General features: G+C 39.6%; 2 protein-coding genes across 2 annotated transcripts in view; both read right to left on the bottom strand.

Annotated features, from left to right (window-relative positions):
- The window catches only part of C4BPA (complement component 4 binding protein alpha), a 36840-nt gene extending 33274 nt beyond the window's left edge, over window positions 1-3566 (bottom strand). Inside the window, exon 1 of the mRNA XM_087437369.1 lies at window positions 3496-3566. The gene's annotated coding sequence lies outside the window, so the exon portion shown is untranslated. The remainder of the gene's footprint in view (window positions 1-3495) is intronic.
- Window positions 3567-8813: 5247 nt separating this feature from the next.
- On the bottom strand, window positions 8814-18455 carry C4BPB (complement component 4 binding protein beta). Its single transcript, XM_087418254.1, has 6 exons — window positions 18398-18455; window positions 17670-17843; window positions 16332-16508; window positions 10635-10728; window positions 9555-9681; window positions 8814-8983 (listed from the first exon to the last, which is right to left on the bottom strand). Exons 1-6 carry the CDS (start codon window positions 18453-18455, stop codon window positions 8840-8842), a joined length of 774 nt encoding a protein of 257 aa, XP_087274380.1. The 3' UTR covers window positions 8814-8839.
- Between the last annotated feature and the right edge of the window lie 5568 nt (window positions 18456-24023).

The following is a 24023-nucleotide window of genomic DNA, read 5'->3' as shown; positions in this document are numbered from 1 at the left end:
TTACACATTTGTCTTCACTTGCAATCCTGAAAGTCAAGTAAAACTTTTGGATCTGTTAGATTTCCTTTTTTTTAATTTCAGCTTTATTGGGGTATAAGTGACTAAATTTTAAGATATTTAAAGTGTACATCGTGGTAATTTGACACGCGTACACATTGTGAAAGGACTTCCTCTCACCATCTAGTTAATTAACGTATCCATCACTTCACGTATTTATCCTCTTTCTTTGGCAAGATTATTTAAGTTCTACTCTTTCAGCAAATTTCAATAATTCAATATGGGGTTATCAATATAGTCATCATGTTTTACATTAGATCCTCAAAACTTGTTCTTATAGCTGAAAGTTCGTACCCTTTTGCCAACCTCTGTTGACTTCTCTTACCACCACCCTGCACCTCCCCCCACCCACCACCCCTGGCAACCACTTGTTAGATTTCTTATTTAAGCAAAAACCTTCTTTAAAAAAATGTAAGTTATAATTTCCATTATAACTTAATCCCAGATCAGTATTTCCAGCTGCTTCATTTGTATCTCTCAGGCACTTGGAATCCAACATACCCCAAACTGAACGCGCTGTCTTCCTTCCAACACTACTTGACCTCTGTGTTTTGGCCTAGCTAAGCAAACAATCTCCACTCAGCTCCCTAGACTAGAAACCTGAGTCATCCTAGCCTCCTCTCTGATCCCTTTTCCATATTCAGTCACTAAGTCCTGTCACGTTGGCCATCGAAACACTAGCATCTGTCACTCTCCTACACCCCACTTCCATAGTCCAGGTTTAGGTTCTCATATTTCCCTTCACCCTACCCTAGACCACTGCAAAAGGTTCCAAACATTTTGTAAGCCGGCTTCCAGGTCGATGCTGTTATATTCCTAAAAAGGAATTTACTTAAAAAGAACAATGGTCCCCAAACCTCTCCCAACTCGCCCTCTGCTTCTGCTTACTTAAAGCGCTGAGCTTCAACCTCATGAAGGTGCTTACCCTTCCCAAAGCACATCCTGGAATTTTTTAAAATACCTGCAAGCATTTGCATATAATGTCTCTTGTGCATGAATGCTCTTACCTCCATCCTCCCCTTGATGCACTATCCAGTCAAATGTCACCTCCTTGGTGAAGAATTGCCCAATGCCACCAAGAAATATCAGTCTCTTCTATGCTCCCCTAGTATTTTGACAATAACTTAATTGTAACAGCACATTGTATGGTAACTATCTATTCACTTTTGCCTCCTAAAATACACTGTAGGTCCCTTGAAGACAAAACAGGTATGTATTCAACTTTCTAGTTCTAACCTCATATTGTAACTGGCATATAATAGTTATCCAATAAATGTGAAATAAATGAAACTCAATTTAGTTTTATCTTCAGAGTGAGAAGTACTAACTGCCTTACTGAGGACCAAATGAAATATTGTGTGGGAGGTGCTTTGTCAATTTTGAAGAGACGATACAGTGATTCAACTCTTTTTGCTAGTTCTCAGGATGTGTGGTGGTTCAGTGGGCCAGCTGTAGCATTTGCAGTTCACCATCACTACTCCCTGCGGTCCCCGAGCAGAACCTTCACAGGACTCGGAAGACCACATAGTATGGAGATGGAGGACAAGCCTTGTAAGTTGAGGAGACCTGAGTTTGAGTCAGCAGTATAGCAATCTAATTCTGTGATCTTGAAGAAGCTACATCAGCTCCTTGGATCTCAGTTTCTCGTCTCTAAAAGCATGACATTAAACTTAGGTCATCTTTCTATTCCCTACAAAGTCTAGAATTGTGTAACTGCCACTGAAAAGCTCAGACTTCCTTAGCAAATGCCCTCATATTTCAATGACATCATCACCTTTAAAATTCCTATAGAAATAAAACCAGCTCAAGAATTATAGTCACAATTTTTTTTTTTTCATGAGAAAGATCAGCCCTGAGCTAACATCTATGCCAATCCTCCTCTTTTTGCTGAGGAAGACTGGCCCTGGGCTAACATCTATGCACATCTTCCTCCACTTTATGTGGGACGCCACCACAGCATGGTCTGACAAGCGGTGCATTGGTGTGCGCCCGGGATCTGAATCCTGGCTGCCAGCCGCGGAGCACGCGCACCTAACCGCTATGCCATGGGGCTGGCCTCAAAAGGTCAGATTTTTTTTTTTTTTTTTTTTTGCTGGGGAAGATTTGCCCTGAACTAACATCTGTGCCAATCTTCCTCTATTTTTTTGTTTTTTTGTGAGGAAGACCAGCCCTGAGCTAAAATCTGATGCCAATCCTCCCCGTTTTTTGCTGAGGAAGATTGGCCCTGTGCTAACATCCATGCCCATCCTCCTCTACTTTATATGGGATGCTGCCACAGCATGGCTCGATAATCAAGAACTATAGTCAACATGGAGGGTCTCTTGTGAAAATACTGTTGGCACTTGTCAGTGCAGTACACTTGGGGAGGCGCTGGGAAAATCCTCAGCCTCCAAATTTCTCCTTCCATTAGGCATTACTTTTAAGTTAGTGTATTTATTTTGTCTAAACTTCCCCTTTTAAAATTCAGATACCTCTGGAAAGGATAATATTTCTCTCCAGCCTCAGGTGGAGTGTCTCCTTGCTTACATGTGCACTTTCAACCACATCACTTTCAGACTCCAGAAAGAATTTGCTTCCACACTTTCCCCTCCCATCCTAGAACGTCTTTATCTCTCTATCAGCTCCTTCCTTCTGTGCTCATATTACATTCAAATGCATCTCTACACTTAATAGAAACCCTCGTTGATGCTTCCTCCTCTCCTGGATACTCTCCTTTTCATTCTCCTTGTACAAACTATGTTTAGAGACAGAACAGCGGTCAGCAAAGAGAAGAGTGGTTGAAGAATTGAAATGAGGACCAGAATGGTACTACGTCCTGCTCAACCAAGGGACAGGGGAGTTTCAAGAAGGAAGACTAATCAGCATTGCCAGATTCAGAAAGTGAGGGAGAGAAAGGAGCTGAGGACAGCAAAGGCTTCCAGCTTCGGAAACTAATTGGAGGCTGGTCAACATCCTTCTAATTATCAAATCTAATGCCAATGGTGGAGGAGATGTGAAGGGGTTAACAAAATCTCCAAAGGAAATTGCACCAATTTTCAGAATGCAGACTATGAAAACCAGGTCTCCTGTGAACCGCTTTGGGAAGTCTGGCTTACCTCCTGCCTCAGCTCCCCTATGTAGAGATATGGTAAAGGATCGATGAAGCAATACACTCAACTTTTAGATAGAATAGCGAGAGCAGTGTCTTACTTCTTTCTGCTTCTCTTTATTTTATTAGTCTGCATTATTATTCCCCCATTTATAATCAAAAAAATTGAGGCTCAGAAGGAGTTAAAAGTACTCTTCAAGTCACACTACCTCCCACTGCAGAACTCCTGAAAAGATTTCTGCTGAAAACATCCCCAAGTTTTTGTCTTTGTTTTATCCTTCTAATCTTGCACTCCTTAAAGAGTCAAACCCCAGCTTTGCCCCTCAAGGTACCCCAAGTAATCCACTGACCTGCAGGGAGCTGAGGAAGAAGTAGCAGACTCTATCACGCTGCCTTGGGTAGTTTTTCAAGGAAGAAAACAGCCTTGATCTCCGATAGTCCTAGTTCCTCCCCAAATCAGAGCTTACTGGAATACCCTGAAGATAACTAGTAATTGCTCCACCAAAAAGTCCCTAACTTCCAGCCCTGTGGTTGGCTGGTCAGGGCCGGCTGAATGGAAATGGATGGGCAGAGACTCTCTACTGGCCCAGTGAATGATTAACAGCAGAAATAAAGCACCAGTGTTTACCTAATCTTCCTCTTCACTAGCCCTCATTCTTGATAACATGTTGCAATAGTTTTTCTCCTCTGCCAACCATTTCCCCTAAGTGAAATGGTAATATAAATTTGACGCCAGAATTCTTTTTCCTTTTCATAAACACAAGAGGGTTATACAAGATGCAATCCAGGGGCCGGCCCCGTGGCTTAGAGGTTAAGTGCGCATGCTCCGCTACTGGCGGCCGGGGTTGGGATCCTGGGCACGCACCGACGCCCCGCTTCTCCAGCCATGCTGAGGCCGTGTCCCACATACAGCAACTAGAAGGATGTGCAGCTATGACATACAACTATCTACTGGGGCTTTGGGGGAAAAAAGGGAAAAAAAGGAGGAGGATGGGCAATAGATGTTAGCTCAGAGCTGGTCTTCCTCAGCAAAAAGAGGAGGATTAGCACGGATGTTAGCTCAGGGATGATCTTCCTCACAAAAAAAAAAAAAAAAAAAAAAAGACGCAATCCAGCTAGCCTGGAAACCTTGGATCCTGCAGGGTTCAGTCTAGGTCCACAAAAAACAATCCACTTTCCGTGATGCTAGGTCCATCAGGCTTTCCTGGGGCTCAGGAACTGATGACCTTGCCCTGTGCTGGTCTCTATCCCGCCCCAAGAAAATACAAAAGGTGAGGAGTTTAACACATTTACTGAGTTCCTGCTCTGTGCTGAGCTTCCTGGGCTGTATAAATGTTAACGACCACCACCACCACTACTACTGCACACTGGGCACCAAATGACCTCCAGGAGGTGGTCTATCATTGAGAGTTGCTCAGAAGAACGCAATGATGGACTGGCCATGTTTGTTATCACATAGATCTAGGAAGGATCCCAAACCCTGACATTATCCAATTAAGCTATTAATCCTGAGGATTAAGGTTTATGTGCTCAGGAGATTGCTATTAAAGAGCAATTCTTGGGCCGGCCCGTGGCTTAGCAGTTAAGTGTGCACGCTCCGCTACTGGCGGCCCGGGTTCGGATCCTGGGCGCGCACCAACGCACTGCTTCTCCGGCCATGCTGAGGCCGTGTCCCACATACAGCAACTAGAAGGATGTGCAACTATGACATACAGCTATCTCCTGGGGCTTTGGGGGAAAAGTAAGTAAATAAAATTAAAAAAAAAAAAGAGCAATTCTTCCTGAGAACTTCACTTTTTCTGTAATAAACACCAAAAGTCCCATAAAGTTTTCAGAAAAGGAGTTGAACCATAGCACAAGTTTTGACAGAAGATATGGGATTTGAGCTAGGCTGTGAATGAAAAGTGGAAATTATTAAACGAAAATGAGAAAGGTATTAGAGGTAAAGAGAACACGGGCCAAGTCACAAAGATGAGACTGATTGGCTGACTTGACAAGAAGGAGCGTAGAGGATTCCAGATTGTGCAAAGTCTTAAGACCCAAGCTGAGGAAATACCACCACCAAGATCAAAGTTGGGTCTTCAAAATACCATTTCCCAATCTACTGGAGTCCTTTTCTTTACTTTCCACAGTGACTGTTCCAAATTTTTCTCTCCAGGTTGCCGTGTTGTCTTACTCTCAGTACATGATCTTGCCTCCTACTTTACTAAAAAAATCATTCTACATTAGCTTCTATCCACCTCAAATTTTCTCTCCTTATTCACTTCTGTTTCAGAAGAGATCTGTTTGTTCTTTTCCTTCCTTATTTTCCTTCTGAAATGTTCCCTCAATCTTGCCAAAATATCAAATTTCATTTTTCCTCTGTAATGAGAGGCTGAAGTTCTCAAAAGATTCCTTCTCATTAATCACTCCGTGCCCCTCCTGTTGTTGCCTTCCAATCTGGCTCCTTCCCACCCTGTTGACTTACCTCTCTGGGGCACACCTTTATCTCCAAATTCAAAATTTCTTTAACTCATCTCATGATTTCTCGGCAGCCTCTAACACTGCTAATCATTTCCTTCCTGAAACTAGCTTCTCCTTTGGCTTCCATTACCCTAATCCTTCCCGATTCCCTTATCTCACTAATTGCTCTTTCTTAGTTGTTACCACCTCTTCCTCCTTTTTTTTTTTTTTGTGAGGAAGATCGGCCCTGAGTTAACATCTGGCAATCCTTCTCTTTTTTGCTGAGGAAGACTGGCCGTGGGCTAACATCCATGCCCATCTTCCTCCACTTTATATGGGATGCCGCCACAGCATGGCTTGCCAAGCGGTGCGTCAGTGCGCGCCCGGGATCCGAACCCGCGAATCCCGGGCCACGGCAGCGGAGCGCGTGTACTTAACGGCTTGTGCCACTGGGCCGGCCCCTCTCTTCCTCCTTTTCATCCTTAGGTACAGATACATCTCAGGTTCTTCTTTTTTAAAATTTTCCCTTCACATCTTTGATTCTCTTACCTGCCCTCATGGCTTTAACTACTCCCTGTGAGAGAATTGCCTCATAACTACATTTTTATCTCTGACTGCTCTCCCCACCTCAGACTTACATTTTGGGTTGCCCATTAGATGTCTTATAAGCACCTTATGTTCAGCACACCCCAAGGGGAACTTCTCATTTCCTGCCCAGAAGCTTCACCTTCTGACTCTGACATTAACCCAGGCTCCCAGGAATGGAATTTCAGACTCACCTTTAAACCTTTCCCCTCCCTCATCCTCCAGTGTTCAATCAATCAGTTGACAAGTTGTTTTTATTTGATTTTGCAATGTCTCTCCTGTCTGCTGTTTCTTTTCTCTTTCTGCTGCCACCAAACCAGTTCAGGCCATCCTAGTTCCTCTGTCTCTTCCTCCTTCCACCTGTACTGCACACTGTTGTGGGAGGAATCTGCTGTGTTCTGTCCTTGCCACTTCCTTGCTTGAAAGTCTCCCATCTCTACTCACTGCCTGCCAAATAAAGTTTAAATTCTCTAACATGCCCTTTAAAACCCTCCATAAGCTGGCTTTAATGTGTCTTTCCAGCCTTGTCTCTCATCATTCCCATGCTTTATCCAGGCCAATCCAGGCTATGTGCTATTCCCTAGACATGCCCTGTCTTCCCTACCTCTCTGTAGCACCTTTATTTATTTATTTATTTTTAATTTTATTTATTTATTTTTTCCCCCAAAGCCTCAGTAGATAGTCATATGTCATAGCTGCACATCCTTCTAGTTGCTGTATGTGGGACGCGGCCTCAGCATGGCCGGAGAAGGGGTGCGTCGGTGCGCGCCCAGGATCCGAACCCAGGCCGCCAGCAGCGGAGTGCGCGCACTTAACCACTAAGCCACTGGGCTGGCCCTGTGTAGCACCTTTAAAAAAATTATTAAAAACTCAATTTAAAACATTAAAGAATTTTAAGAGAATAAACACCTGTAATTTCACCGTTCTAAAACAACTGTTTTCTTCTCTGCCTCGTATTGCCCAGTCCTTTTCTACAAGAATAAAGGTTTTAAATAAATGCTATCATAAGTACTTGTTATTCTGTATTCTATTTTTATTTAAACATATTTTTAAGATTTTCTGGTCATAGTTATCACTGTAAAAGGCTGCACTGCATATGATGTACCATAATTTATTAAACATTTTCCTAAGATTGGATATTACAAATGTTCACAAGGTCTTGCTAGTATATAATGAATAGCTTCAAATCACAATTATTTTGCTCCAGTTAGATTAATCCTAGGAGTGGATTTACTAGGTTAAAATGTTTGTGACTCTCTTACTATGTTTCTCAAATCTTTTTTCCACTTGGAATGTCCTTCTCCCTAATCTTTGTCTCTAAATCCTACTCACTTTCAAAGGCCCAAATAACTGGGACCCCTTTCTTGACAGTTTTCCTGCCTCCTCCTCCTCCCAGACAGAAGTCATCCTCCTCACATCTGCGCTCCCATAACACGCTGTTCAGTGCAAGATGTTTATTTCATTCTAATCACCCCGAATTAATGGTATGTACATACATGTCTGTGTCTATTAACAGACTGGGCTACTTGAGAGTCCATTTCTTTTTTATTTTTTTATTTTTTTATTTTTTTGTGAGGAAGATCAGCCCTGAGCTAACATCCATGCTAATCTTCCTCTTTTTGCTGAGGAAGACCGAATCTGAGCTAACATCTATTGCCAATCCTCCTCCTTTTTGTCTCCCCAAAGCCCCAGTAGATAGTTGCATGTCGTAGTTGCACATCCCTCCAGTTGCTGTATGTGGGACGCGGCCTCAGCATGGCCGGAGAAGTGGTGCGTCGGTGCGCGCCCGGGATCCGAACCCGGGCCGCCAGTAGCGAAGCGCGCGCACTTAACCACTAAGCCATGGGCCCAGCCCCGAGAGTCCATTTCTTATTCTCCTTCATAACTTCGTCTAGAGACTTTCCATTATTTCAAGCTCTCCTATGTATTTTGCCCAGATTTCCTGTGTTTTGAGTAGAAGTCAGAGTGAGAGATGGGGGGCAGCTTTTCATAGCAGCTCACTATGACATCTTGACAGGAAAACCTTAGGATTCTTGTTTCTTCCGCCCTCTAAAAAAGGAGAAAAAAATATATTCACTTGTGTTGCACCATCTCAAATTTACCATGCAGGGCTGGGTTTCACCCAAAAGGCAGTAAGCAACATTACTGCAGGAGATTTGGAAACCTGGTTTCATAAACAGGATGTAGGGGACACCCAGGAGAGAATTTGGGTGCAAATTCTACTTTTGTCTCAATAGGTCGTTCTAAGAATACAACTGTTTTGTGCCTATTTTCCCAAAAGGAGAGGCTAATTTTTGCGTTATAAGTTTTGGTGGACTTGAGGTTAATTTTTGCCTTATCATTCATGTATCATATTAAAATATGAGGCACAACCTTAGCTGTAATTTGAGCTTCCCACCATCCTTAAAGACAGGAAATTAAACCCTTCACTCTCCCTTAATGTGTTGCTAATTCTGGTCTTAGACAACCATCACACCTGGTCTTTCCACATTCTGAGTGCAACACACGCACGCATGCACACACACACAGTGCATTATACAACTGCAGCTGGTTCCTATGAAGTTGCATTTCAGTCCAATGAGAGAAAAACCTGAAACCAATTTCAGAACCAAGAGAAAAATTTATTCATATGTGTATTTCTATTACCTAGTCTGCTTAGTTACAATGTCAGGGTAACATTTTTGCTGCCAACTCAGCTTTCTTCATTTCCAGAGAATATTTTAGTTCCTCCATTGTTAAGCCATTTTCCTGTAATCTTTGCATAAATTTCTTTACAGCTTTGCAAACTTCCTCACTCTCCTGAAAGTCAAACTGTAGAAAGAAAAAAATTTTTAAGTTACAACTTAAGAACTGAGACGCAGCTGTATACTCTGAGGCCAGTGGGTAGTGCTTAGGTCCCTGAATGGGGCTCAGAACCAGCCTGGCTTAAGTAGAGGCCAGAGTCTTCAACATGATGAGTCACTTAAATTTTCTAGCTTAAATATACTTATTATTATCCCAGTAATAAACATAAACTAAAAGAGGAGTCTCCATGAAAATTGATCTAGTCAGTGCTTTTTGGAGTCTAGAAGAATTTTAGAGATGTTTCACAGCAATACTTTTAAGTCTAAGATATGAGTTTATGCACCTTGCTGTGTAAAGTACACGAGACAGTAACTCCTACCAACAGGGCCTCATGAGGTAATTGTGACGATAGTGGCAAATGGGAACTTCCATTTGTAAAAATGTGAGTTAATTGTTTATGAGCCCCATTCTACAATCAGGCCAAGGCCAATGCATTCAAAGACATCCCAGATTGAACAGATATCTACTGAGTATGTGCCAAGAGCAATGCCAGGCCCTGGGGATACAGCCGTGAACAAGATATACTTGTGCTACTTACAAGCGCCTTCTCACACTCAGTCTGTGGAGCTGGTGTGGGAGCTTCTTGGATCAGCTCACAGACTGGAATTGCACTGCTCCACTCCCCATCAATGCACTGTTGGTGCTGCGTGCCCACTAAGTGGTACCTGAACAGAAATTAGAATGGCAGCAACGCTCAGTCTTTCCACCTTCTGAACTGGCAGCTAAGGCTGGTTTTGTGTAGTTGTATTCAGTATTTCATACTGTGATAGAATCCCTGCCTGAGCCTGAATGCATGTGTAAGTTATCTCGTGTTACAAAACAGTAATAAAGTAAAACCACTCTCCCGGGGTTGGAGGGGACTCAAGCAAAGAGTCAACCCATAAAACATGGAGAAGTTAGAAATTCTGAATATGTGTGTTTATGCACACTGTTTTTGGGTGGGGAGGGTGAGCGAAGAAGTACTTCATCATTCAGTAACTTAAAAAAAGCATCTGTCATCTATGCTCTAAAAAGGAGAAAGCTAGAGATGGCCTTCAAATAAATCTTAGAGAACTAGCTAAAAAGGAGCTGCAGATTTTAATATGAAAAACATGAGAGTTGACTGCCAAGTCTGTTGGAGGTATATAATAAGACTGAAATGCCAGTGAGGCCACGTGACTCTGAGTTAATAAGATTGAGGCAAGAAAAAAAAGAAAAGGCTAGGAGATCTGTGAGGTGGGTGACCAGGCAGTCTAAATTAAGGTTAGACTTTAAATAGGGTGGTTTTAAGGATCTATACTCTAAATTCTTCTATTTCTACACTTCCACATGTTCTGTATTTCTTTGAGTTTTTTGTTCTGAAATTCTTTAGAAAAACATACATTGTTAATATTTTATCTTGTCTTAACTAACAGAAAAAAATGATATTGTAATTAGGACAAATATGAGGATCAGTCTTCTTCTAGGGATAGTGGAGAGCTGGCAGTGGGCTAAAGCACCTTTCGAAATCAAAATGAGCTCAGAATCCTGAAGCAGGAGGAAACCAGCAGACTAAGTTGAGACAGACTGGGTCACTCCCAAAAACAATGGTACCAGTCAATGGGCAAGATCTTGTATTTGAAAGGCTGCATACACTTACTTCTCTTCACAGTAGTAAGTAATGGTAGATCCTGAGCTGAAATCTCCTCCTTCAAAATAGCCATGAGCTGGATTCCCAGGAGGGCCACAGTGTCCTGAGAGACAGAAGTATAGGTGTGACAGTTGTGAAGTCTGGTTATGCTCAATTAACAGCACCCCTAAGTGCAACTGGCTATGCCAGCACCGTCTTCACAGCAGCACATGTGGGATCTGGGGACATGTTCTCTGTTCATTTCCTTCTGGTCAAAATCATATTTGTCCATGGGAAAGACCCTCTCCCCTAGCTCATTCTGTGAGTCATTAGTGATTTGAGAGTACTTTCTGATTGGCAGGAGCTTGAGGAAAGGAAGTTTAAGTTGTAGAGATGCTAATTGTCAGTGTACAAAAAGAGAAAAATTAGACCATAGGTAGAGGTGGAAGGAGTAACTCCCTGAGACAGGCGATAAGTAGTGTGAGCTCAAATGGAGGCTGACATCACCTGTGGGACAGAGTTGTGCAATGTGACCGCTTCAGAAAAAAGGAGAAGGATGGGAGGAGAGAGGATGAGTCTGTAAAATTGTGGAAAGAGACTTGGATGAGGTACTAGATGTTGTGAGTGTTGGTTCTGCCTCTTCCACTAACCACACGGCAGTGAAGCAGCCATTTCCTCCTTCCCAGCTTCCTCCCCAACCTATAAGACGAGCAGGTTAATAATAGTATCCCTAAGGTCCCTATCCGCTCTGAGATTATTTGAGTCTAAACATGTTGATCGAGATTTAGGGCTAAATTAAGAATAATTATGTAGATGTATATTCACTGAAACATAAAGTTCTTCAAAACAAATAGTTGAGTAAAAACAGCCAAGCACGGAAGAGTATGTATAATACTATTTCTGTAAAACATAGTTATATACAAACTACATATGAACAGAAAACAAAAAAGCCTGAAAAATTATATATCAAGGTACTCTCTTATCCCTGGGTGGTAGGTTTGTAGGTAATTAAATGTTTTCTTCTTTTATTTTCTGTATTTTTCTACAACAGAGATGTATTACTTGAGCAGTTAATAAATAACTTTTAAAAGGTCAAAAACTGAGTTCAAAAGCTGTATAGAGGACAGAAAAAAAGAACTTGACTGAGTTGATTAAAGAACTCCAGTTTAGACAGGGTTCTTCTGGTGACTTTTAAGAGTACAGTTTTGAACTGAAGGAGATGACGTGGGTCTTGGGTCTAAACAGAAGAGAATCTGCTTTATTTAGGAACCTAGGGAGCTTCCCCTAGAATTGAGCAATGAACTAGCACTAAAAGACAGAGATCCTGCATTTTTGAGCTAGGATAGGAACTATTGAATTAAAGGAGAGTAAAATAGAAAAGGCCTGGAAGAAATAAAAAACCTGTGTCAAGCTAATGATGTAAATGATATTATATGCTTGTAATTTAACTGCATATAGTATATACCTATGTTTTAAGTAACCCCAAACTCTCTAAATAAGAATATATATAGTTTGTGATTTTGAACTGTATGTCTATTTATTATTTTAATGCTACTGCCAAAATACATCTGAAGAGTGATATCACTTTCTGTCACTGACATAAGCAGCTCTCATAATCTCTCATATCCTGAAAGATATTAGATGAAGTAGATTTTTTAATTTTTTGCTAATCTGATTAGCAAAGAATTTGTATGTAATTTTAATAACCACTTCCGTAACTATTAGTAACATTCAATATCCTTTCATAAATTTGAGGAATATAAATGCTGTTTGGGGCTGATTTTGGAATTGTCCATCCTGAAAATTTGCCATTTTTCTATTGGGTTGTCTATTCCTTACTGATTTTAGGGCGTCTTTGTATATTAGAAATATTAACTTTTTAGCCATCAAATATGTTGCAAATATTTTCTTCAAGTCTATTATTATCTTTTAGTTTTTATGATGTCCTTTAATATGTAGAAGCTTGACTTTTAAAATTTAGTTGAATCTGTCCATCTTCTTCTTTTATGACTTCGGGTTTTATGTTACCGCTTCCAGGAAGACTTTCCCCATTCCAAGATAACAAACATATTTTCTTACATTTTCTTTAAGAATGTAGTAATTTTGCTTTTTACCTTTATATATTTAAATTCATTTGGAATTTATTTTTGGTAAGGTATGGGTAGAGTTCTTTGTTTTTTTCTAAATAGATAATTATCCCATTACCACTGAATACAGACTTTCCCCACTAATTTAAAATAAACTGTTTTACTTTTCTGTGTCAGTACTTAGCTATTTTAATGGCATATTAATTATAGTATCTACAATTTGCCATTTTAATGCTATTTCACTTATAGTAACTTTGCTGTAATCTTACTATCTGATAAAGTGTCTCCTTCCCCTTAATTCAGCCAAATATATACATTACTCATCATTTTCCAAAAAATAAATTTACAGGATGTCCCCTTTCACCACTCCTTTCAACATAGTACTGAGAGTTCTTGTTAATGGAATAAGGCAAGAAAGGGAAATAAAAGGTATATATATTGGATATTGGGAAGGAAGACATAAAACTGTCTTTGTTCACAGATGACATGATTGTCTATGTATAAAATCCAAAAGAATCAACAAAAATATCTCCTGAAATTAATAAGTGATTATAGTAAGGTTGCAGGATACAAGATTAATATACAGAAGTCAATTGCTTTCCCATATACCAACAATGGAATTTGAAATTAAAAATACAATACCATTTACATTAGCACCCAAGGAAAATTAAATACTTAGGTATAAATCTAACAAAATATATAGAAGATCTATATGAGGAAAACTCTAAAACTCTGATGAACAAAATCAAAGAAAAACTAGATAGAGAATTATTCCATGTTCATGGATAGGAAGACTCAATATTGTCAAGATGTCAGCTCTTCCCAATTTGATCCATATTGAATCTTCAATGCAATCTCAATCAAAATCTCAGCAACTTATTTTATGGATATCTACAAAAAAGTTTATTTGGAGAGGCAAAAGACCCAGAAGAGCTAACACAACATTGAAGGAGAAGAACAAAGTTGGAAGACTAACACTACCCGACTTCAAGACTTACTATAAAGCTACAGTAGTCAAGACAGTGTGGTATTGGTGAAATAATAAACAAATAGATCAATGGAACAGAATAGAGAGCCCAGAAACAGACTCAGATAAATATAGTCAATTGACCTTTGACAAAGGAGCAAAGGCAATACAATGGAGCAAAGATAGTTTCTTCAACAATTGATGCTGGAACAACTGGACATCCACATGCAAAAAGGTGAATCTGAACACAGACCAAACACCTTTCACAAAGATTAAATCAAAATGGATCACAGACTTAAATGTAAAATACAAAACTATAAAATTCCTAGAAGATAACATAGGAGAAAACCTTGATGACCTTAGATACGGTGATGCATTTTTAGATACAACACTAAAGACATGATCCATGAAAAAAAAACTGATCAGCTGGAATTCATTAAAATTAAAAACTTTTGTGCTGTGAAAGACATATCAAGAGAATTAGAAGACGACCCACAGACTAGAAGAAAATATTCGCAAAAGACACATTTGATAAAGAATTGTTATCCAAAATATACAAAGAACTCTTAAAACTCAACAATAAGAAAGCAACCAAATTAAAAAATGGGCCAAAGACCTTAACGGACACCTCACCAAAGAAGATATACAGATGGCAAATAAGGATATGAAAAGATGATCCACATCATATGTCACCAGGGAAATGCAAATTAAAACAACAATGAGATGCCACTACACATCTGTTAGAATGTCCAACATCTGGAACATTGACAACACCATATGCTGATAAGGATGTGGAGCAGCAGGAACTCTCATACACTGCTGGTGGGAGTGCAAAATGGTGCAGCCCTTTTGGAAAACAGTTTGGCAGTTTCTCACAAAACTAAACATACTCTTACCATATGATCCAGCAATTGCGCTCCTGGGTATTTACCCAAAGGAGCTGAAAACTTATGTCCACACAAAACCTTCACACAATGTGTATAGCAGCTTTAATCATAATTGCCAAAACTTGGAAGCAACCAAGAGGTCCTTCAGAAGGTGAATGGATAAATGAACTGTGGTACACCCAGAAATGGTATTCAATGATAAAAACAAATGAGCTATCAAGCCATGAAAAGACATGGAGGAAACTTAAATGCATATTACTAAGTGAAAGAAGCCAATCTGAAAAGGCTACATACTGTATGATTCCAAGTATATGACATTCTGGAAAAGGCAAAACTATGGAGACAGTAAAAAGATCAATGGTGGGGGTGGGGGTGGGGAGCAGAGAGATGAATAAGCAGAGCACAGAGAATTTTTAGGGCAGTGCAAATACTCTGTATGACATTATAATGATGGATATATGTCATTATACATATGTCCAAACCCATTGAACGTACAACACCAAGAGTGAACCCTAAGATAAACTACAGACTTTGGGTGATTATGATGTGTCAGTGTTGGTTCATCTTTGGTAAAAAACGTACAGTCTTGGTGAGTGATGTTGATAATGGGGGAGGCTATGCATGTGTGGGGGTAGGAGGTATATGGGAAATCTCTACCTTCCTCTCAGTTTTATTGTAAACCTAAAACTGCTCTAAAAAAATAATCTTTAAATAGATAAATAAATTTGCAATATCAGATATGTACCATTCCAAATGAGATTTTAAAATTAATTTTTTGTTTCATATTTTTTAATTTAAAATTATGGTTAGGATTGCATTGTAATACCAAGTCTGCCCATCCAGGATAATCGCATATCTTTTCTTTTACTCAAGTCTTATTTTTTGTCCCTCAGTAGATTTTCATACAGGTCTCATGAATGGAATTATTTTTACATTTCAATATTCATATAATAATTATTACTAAAAAGTAAAACTATCAACTTTTTAATATTTATTTTGTATCCTAGAATGAATTTTTAGTAGAAGTTTTTAATCTTTTAAGTATATTTTGCAAATAATGATATCCTGTGACCTACCAATCATTCTAGGAATCCACACTATAGAAATAACAGCATAGACACAAAGATATATGCTTGTGTACACAGATATATGATAACATTCATTTCAGCATTGTTTATAATAGCAAAAATATGAAAATAAAATGTGTTCATCAATATGAGAGATGTGGAATAAATTATAGCATATCCATGTGCAGTTATTAAAAAGCAGGAGATAGAACTATATACACTAATCTGAAAAAGATTCTCATGTATATTATACATGAAAAAAGCAATTAAAAATATATAGCAAAGTTTTATTTTTGTAGGTATATATGTGTGTAGGTGTGTATGTGTGTGCATTTCAACTCATTTCATTTAATTTTGCAATGGATGAGTTGTGGGTTTTTTTTTTTTTCCTGTTTGTGTATTTTGCAAATAAAAACTTTAAGTCACTATCTTGGAATTAAAAAAAAAAATAGTCACATGCCCCAAACTACCCAATTTGGACCTAGTAGGACAGGAATCCTACTTGAGAAAAGACAAAAGTGCTGTTCGTTTTGTTGGCATACGTCACTTGAGTCGAGGCTTGGCTCTGTGAGCTCCACTTGCTTCTTGGCTACACACTAGATCTTAAGCCCTTCCCAGATACAGAAAAGAGGAAAGCATCACAGGGATGCGGTGAATGCCGAGGGTGTCACTGCTGATAAGTATCTTCGGGATTTGTGCTTGTTTTTCTTATACTTAACTGCTTTTGCAGACGGGAAAGGGTGGCACCCAGGTGTGGTCCTCCAGGCACTGGCTCCAACTGCTGCCCTTGAGGATGTAGTGCTCATTGCACTTAAATGTGATGTTGTCATTCACACTCACAGGCCCCAAGGAACTGAACTCACCATTCGCCAGCACAGGGTTGGGACAGTGGCCGACTGAAGAAGGAAACAGGCAGTGATCTGAAAAGACTAGGCTGAAGCCCACCACAGCAATGGCTACACCTCCTCAGGCTTCGCTGAGAAAACAGGAAATTAGAGCTAAAACTGCAGTTTTTAATAGTGTCTGGTAACGGGTACCAAACTGCAGCAACGCAGGATAAGAAAAGACTGGGTTGGCCTAAGTGTGGCAGAAAAGGTCTTGGTTACACACAAGAGTGACAACTGGCACTTGAACTTACTAAAGGTAATTAAGCATAACTGGAAATTACCAAGAGCATGTTCATCATCCTGTTATGTTAAGCATTGCTCAAAATTCTTGAGCCTATGTTTGAGGCAAGTATTTCCTTCCCTTTCATCCAGCCAAATATATACGTTACTCATCATTTTTTGCTTTGTTTTGTTTTGTTTTTCCCAGTTGGAAAACTAGGAGAGAATGCAGAAGGATGCGAATTTGGTCATATGAATAAAAAATAAACATATTGGTGTGCTTTACTCTAGGTATAAAGGAAAACTAATCCAACTATTCCTAAAAATAGTGATAATAAAGAAGATATGGACTAATTATTCTCCATCTCTATAGATATCACAAATGTTTTGTGAACTTGAGCAAAATACTTGGACCTCAGTTATCACATTTGTAAACTGAGAACATAAATTTTTCCCAGTTCAAAACTTAGATGATGGACGAAATAAAATGATATGATATATTTACTTCAAAGTAATAATAATGTAAAGCAGAATTATAGGTGAAAAAAAGATTAGTGATGTGTTGATAATTGTTGAAGCTGGGTGATGAGTACATATGAGTTCATTTTACTTTTCTGTCTTTTTTGTATATGTTTAAAATTTTTCATAATATAAAAATTTTAAAGCAGTATGATATTAAATAAATTAGAGCCAAAAAAAGTAATTTTAATATATGGAAGATATTTTTCCTTCTTATAGGGGTGATTGAGTCTATTCAATTAAATTAATACTGATCAAGAGCTGATCATGTGCCTTCTAAAAGAACTTCCACCACTAGAGAGCTTTAAAAATGGATGCCTGGAAGTTGAGAATTTCTTTTTTATAAAGTTTGAGCATGGCCTACTGGAGATAGGACGTGAAAGAACACAGTGGGCTGATGAGATGGACAAGAAGCAGAAAGACCAAACCTACAGCGGCACTCGGGAGGGGAGCCATTCCACTCCAGAGAGGCGTTGCAGAAAAGGGTTTTCTCTCCTACCAGGTGGTAGCCCTGGATACACAAGTAAGTCCCCAGGATTTTTCCTTCCATCTTGTTTGCAACAAATATGCTATTGTCCACTGGGGGAAGTTCTGGACAGCTCTCTGCTGGAAGGAAAAAGAAAACAGATTCACTTGGCATATCATGTGCTGTGAGGAAGCCCTTATCAGATTCCCCCTCCAAGTGTATTTTGTTGGATGATTGATTCTGATTCCTCGTACTCTTCCAGGTCCAGGCCCTTCCACATTCCTCCCTTCCCAAGGATTCCCAAAGTTTTGTTTTCAAAAGGATAACAGCAATTTCACTCAAATTCAGCCATAAGTTTTCATTCCTAAAGAAAAAAATCCCCTTGCCAAATAGCAGTCCTGGAGCTTATAACAGATAAGACCTCTCGAGATTTTGAAATTGGTACTTTTTTTGCTCCCAGAACAGAAGGGGAAAGTTAACAGATAACCACCCACTTCATAGAGCAGAATCATCAATAAATATTTACTAAGCCCCTATTGAGTACAGATCATTTGGCTAAGTAATTTGAGATTTTTCTAAAAAGGAAATACATTTCATTAATTTAAATTTCATTATGATCCTAGACAGAATACCTCATAACCCACAAACCGATATCAAGTGCCTTGTAAACTGAGCTTAGGAAAAGCATACATACCATCTGAGGCAGAAACCAGCCACACAACCACAAGACAGCACGCAAACCGAGAAAACATCTTGTGATCCATTGCTTGACCCAGGTTACAATTAACCCAGCCCAGATGCCTGGTTTGGATTAAAATAGATCTTCTAACACTGCTTAAGATCAGACCAACCACTTCCCTCCTATGGAAGGGTTGTACTGATTTCCCTTCTCTGGAAATGAAAAAAAATCCTACAACAGGAAACAAGAACAGCTGTAAGGAAGTTGGTACAGGGAGGGGCTTCTCAAAAACACAAAGAGCTGGTAAAAGAGCTGCCAGTTTTAAAACTCAGTTTTAGAAATTGCCCAGGTTCTGTTCATGCAAATCCAGTGGACCAGTCCCTTTGAACTGCAGGCTTGTCCTTCCACGACAGACTTGGGCCAAAGGGTCTTGCCACGACCTTCACTCTGTCAATATTTGCTGGTGTTTACAGTCCACCTTCTGCAACTCTTTCCAGTACTGCAGAGACAGAGGGTGCCAATCCCTGGCGCTTTCCCAAGTCAATCCCCACTCTGGGTGCCACCTCCTCTCCCTTTCTCAGATATCAGATATCTGAAGGCTGTAAGCAGCACTGAAAACTGAAAGCTTAAGAAGTAAACTAACCTTGCCTGTCTCTGACCTTCCAGATTTATAGCTTCCCAGCAAGGAGCCAGTCCTGACTGACTCCAAACTGGAGAGGAACTCCCAAGTCCTGCAGTGACACATTGTCCTCGTGTGCCAGGCCTGCACCACGCTTCCCATTCTGCGGGCCTTCCTGGGGCAGGATTTGGCCTGAGTCCAGAATCAACCAAATGAACTAAGAGAGAGATGAGGGGAATGCTTTGGTCTCAGGAATTAAAGCATTAAAAGTTGCCTTTAGGCTCCCATAGCTTCTTGTTCATGACTGTTACAGTAATTAGCTGGTTGTCCATGCTCCAGTTATAAAATGGGGGTAGAATTCCTATAAAATTTTAGGTTTTAATAAAATAATATTTTGTTCATGTCTTTCTCCCACACTAGACTGTTAACAGCTTTATTTTCAGGGATTATGTCTCATTTGGGTTTGTATTCCCCTCCTCTGCACTCCATAATGCAAAGCAGAATTGTCTGCTAAACAAATAAAAGCAAAGTAGGTAAATGAAAAGAACACAGTCACCCAGAAACTCTACCACAGCCGCTCAAACCCATATTGACAATTTATCAATCATTGTACACTGTGTTTATGGTTTTTCCATATCTTATCTTTGCTCAACTAATATGTGAGCACCTATACTGCAAGCACCTTTTAAAGTATAATTTTCAAAAAGTTAATAATAGGGCACTCATGTAAATATAAAATGAATATGTGTCAAAGATTTTACTCAACTCATTAATTAATGAGGGAACCATTAAGATGCTATAACTAATTCAAAGAAGAATTTGAGGAACAGCGATTTATACAGTCAGTCAGTCAAAGGCGTTCTGAAATGACATTCCTAATGATGCAAAACTGCTTAATACCATACGGGGCAACAAACTGTAATATTTGGAATCAGCTTTTCTAACTGATGGAAATTAACTGAATCTACGCTGGACAAAATTCATTTGCTTTGCTATGATCAGGAATTATTTGCATTGTTCTCAGAAAAGAATCATTTGCATTCCTATCCATTCTCCACAAATTAACTTCTACTTTTACCAAGTTGTAAAAAAGCCGAGTTAACAGAAAGTCAATCAAAATTATACACCCACAGGGAATCAATAATCCCAAGAGGGTCTGCTAAACAATACTCAATAATCCACTGGAAAATTTCTCCAGTGATCTCTTTTTGCCTGTGTCCAAATTTTGAGTAATTTTTTTTAACACAGCACATATTCTACTTCCTGAGGAACACATGTTCCTCAGTATCTAATGTGCATGGTGTTTGTATAATAAATAATAAAAAAAGTGAAAGACAATTTTGTTTATTCCTACATAAACATGGGCACAAAATACAGCATTATTACAGGAAATAATTGCAAATAATTCTTCGTCTCAATGGCTTATTTCAAATTCAGAATTGTTAGGACTTTAGAAAGGTACTACATTGATTATAATATTGTCTTACTAATATTTCTCCCTTAAATGTAAAAATATTCACACTAAGTGGGATAGAGACTATAACAATCCTCATAAAGTTCAGGTTAGGTTTTGCCGTCAAATAAATTAGAAGAAAACTTTGGTTTCAAAGCTTTTTGGAACTACATATAAAGGATTATAGGACTATATATTTAATATATTATAGATTATAATACATATAGGACTATATATTATTATGAGTGTCCAAGGTTGGATAAATTAATAAATTATAATAAGATAATAAATTTGCAGGTTCTTCTAGATCTATGAACATTAAGGACAATTTGATCTAATCCAGATTGCTTTCTGGAGATCTAGGGTAATAGGTCAGGTGCAGAAATTGTACTCAGAGTGGTTTGATTGCTTTACAAAAGAATAGGTAGACAGTTATTAGTGGAAGAGATCAGGAGGTGAGGGAGGAGGGTAGAAATACCAAAGTCAGCAATGCCTAGGCTGGGGGAAGAGCTGCGGGCAGTTAAAAAGGGTGCACACAATGTTGGGTGGTTGTGAGATTTTAAGAGAACTAGGAAAGATGATTTTAGAAAGTTCTACAGGGGGCTGCCCTGTGGCGTAGAGGTTAAGTGCGCGCGCTCCGCTGCTGGCGGCCCGGGTTTGGATCCTGGGCGCGCACCGATGCACCGCTCGTCAAGCCATGCTTTGGCGGCGTCCCATTTCAGTAGAGGAAGATGTGCACAGATGTTAGCCCAGGGCTAATCTTCCTCAGCAAAAAGAGGATTGGCATGGATATTAGCTCAGGGCTGATCTTCATCACAAAAAAAAAAAAAATTCTACAGGACGTTATGAATGGATTTTCTTTGGTCTTCGTCAAGATAATTCAGAAAAGATTTAAATTGCTTCGTCAGTTATTTTTTGTATATTAAGTTGATGTTTCTTGAATACCTCACCAAGGAAAACCAGGGCCAGAACAGTAGCCTTTATGCAGATTACCTGGGAATAAAACTAATATACATTTTTAAAAGGTCAAATTGTTCACAAAACATTGTAGAATAAGCTTTGATTGTGAGTCAATAGTGACACGCACTATGGCAAGTCAGACTGGATGAATGAAAAATACTCTCTTTAAGTGATGGCAGCATAACTCTACAAAGACAACTGCTCACCTGTTAGATCCCTTCAGACTTGCTATGAAGTCCATATTACCTACTGAAGCAGATTGCTATTCATTCCCAGAATCCATTCCATCCTTCTTCTTTAGTAATTAAACCCCAATTATAGCCGGCACAAGGCCACCTGGAATTAAAAAAAATACATTTCCAGCCTGCCTTGCAGCTACATATAGCCCATTTGACTAAGTTTTGGCCAATGGGATATGAGCATTAGTGTTGTGTACAAAATCTAGAAAATATCCTTAAAAACAAATTGGTGTACCGTTTTTGCTCCTTCCTTCTGACTGGAATGTAGACACGATTCCTGTGGTTTGAGCACCTATATTGCACTATGAGGTAGAATGCAACGTATTTTGAGGATGATGAGTTAACATGACAGAAGGATCTGAGTCCTTGGTGATTGAGGGAGCTCCATTCCACTCCTAAGCTGCTTATGTCCACACTTCATTGTAGCTGAGAGTGACCTTCTGTCATACATAAGGTGCTGTCATTTTGGGTTTGCTGACATCTTAAACTGAAACCAACTCTAATCTGAAACACTGATGAATGTAAGAAGATAAAGGTCAACTAGTGTCTGAGTGAAATGACCCAGGAATTTAAATTCAGAAAAACAAAATTTAATAGACCTTATTAAATTGTACCCTGATACTGTTTCTCATCCCATCCATAAATTTTAAAAAGGCAATGGATGAAAGAGAAGAGAGAAAGTGAAGTGAAAACTGAATGTAAACAATAAAGTAAGCAGATCATTAATAAAGAAAACCCAATGGATAAACAAGCTATTCTCTGAAAGTAGGCAGGATGCTTGGTGAAGGACATTACACTTTTTGAGGCTAGGCCCCATTAGAAATGTTGCTTCCCAAGGGTTCCTGTTGTTAAAAAAAGAGATAACAAGCCCAAAATGGAGTCACTTGTGCTAAGCCGACATCACCAAACCAAGACATAACACCTAACCTAATTGCAATTTCAGCTTCTCAGGAATGTGATCTTAACCAACCTGGAATTACCTGGTCAGCACTAGTGAGGTGATCCACCTGCTAGGCCCCTGCCATCCCCCAGAGGAAGGTAACCTTGCCTGAAACAATCAGCTCTTTGCTACAATAACCTCCTTGTCCTGCCCTCTTCTGCCTATAAAAGTCGTTCATTTTGTATAGCTCTTTGGAGCTTCTGTCTGCTAAATGCGATGCTGTTCAATTCATGAATCATTGAACAATGCCACTAAGATCTTTATAATTTACTCACTTGAGTAATTTACTCAGGTGACAGTGGTGGGATCCAAAGGAAACTTCTGATGGCTTCAGGGCCAATGAGAAACACAGGCATGGTACCTGCGAACCCTTTGAGATCCCTGTCTTTCTTGCCAGTTCCAAGAGCAATGGGTAAGTTCCTCTCAGCTCTGAGCTTTGCTCTCTTTGCATTGAGCTTCTGATCTAATTGGCTTTCCAGTCCAGGGCTTAGCAGGTCAGCTTGGAGTTAGCAGATGGTTCCACGTGGAACCTGAGTCCCTTGCCCTTGGTTAGTCCACAGTTCCCATTTGTTGAGGTCTGCTGGTTCAGTCCATAGTTCCACATCGGGAACTACTGGTGGTGCATATCAAAGGCCTCTTCTTTTTTCTGGCCCATCTGCAGCACCATCTCTTTGGTTACTGCTGGTGTCCACAGTCCCATTTCTCCCATGTTAATGTGCACATGAGGTAAAGGCTATTGCTAACAGGAATCTCAAAAGCGAAAAAGCCACAAAATTGGTGGACACGGGCCTAGCACTTAAAAGCTGTTCGAGTGCTCACCATCTAACTCAAAGACCCCCATGTTAGGATAAGTTGGTCATGGAATAGGTTAGACTAACACTAGGTCACCTGCCAACCTCAAGAAAATTTCCATGCAATGAGGTATGCTGTAAAACACCACACAATCCCTAACCCAATGGCACATCCCTCTTAGGTATTAGTTTGGCTCCAAGAGATGCAAGGCTTAGCTAAAAAAAATGGGATCCTTAAATTCCAAAGAGTCAAGCATGCCACCTTCTGGCACATTTGCTCATTTTATATCCAAGAACTATGGCACCAGAAACTATAAATATCTATAAAAATGGCAAAATCTTACTAAAAACAACCTAGAGTTACAATGGCCATTATGGAGAATGTTCCAATTAGTCAAGATCATTGTTTTGTGTTCTGAGAACTTGCCTTGTAACCGTCAGGTTGGGGCCCCAAAATATAGCCTGGCAGAAATGTGGGTTTCACCCCATTTATGGCTAGATATGGCCAACTAGAAATGTGGATTGCACCCTATTTACAGCTACATATTGCTGGACAGAAATGTGGGTTGAACTCCATTTGCAGCTAGGATCCTACTGATAAATAAATGACAAGCAATAGGATATATACTGGAGTACATG

The sequence above is a fragment of the Ceratotherium simum genome, chromosome 2, assembly GCF_057802395.1.
Source record: "Ceratotherium simum simum isolate JZ-2026a chromosome 2, ASM5780239v1, whole genome shotgun sequence".
NCBI classification, from domain to species: domain Eukaryota; kingdom Metazoa; phylum Chordata; class Mammalia; order Perissodactyla; family Rhinocerotidae; genus Ceratotherium; species Ceratotherium simum.
This window is presented reverse-complemented; position numbering and strand designations above follow the sequence as displayed.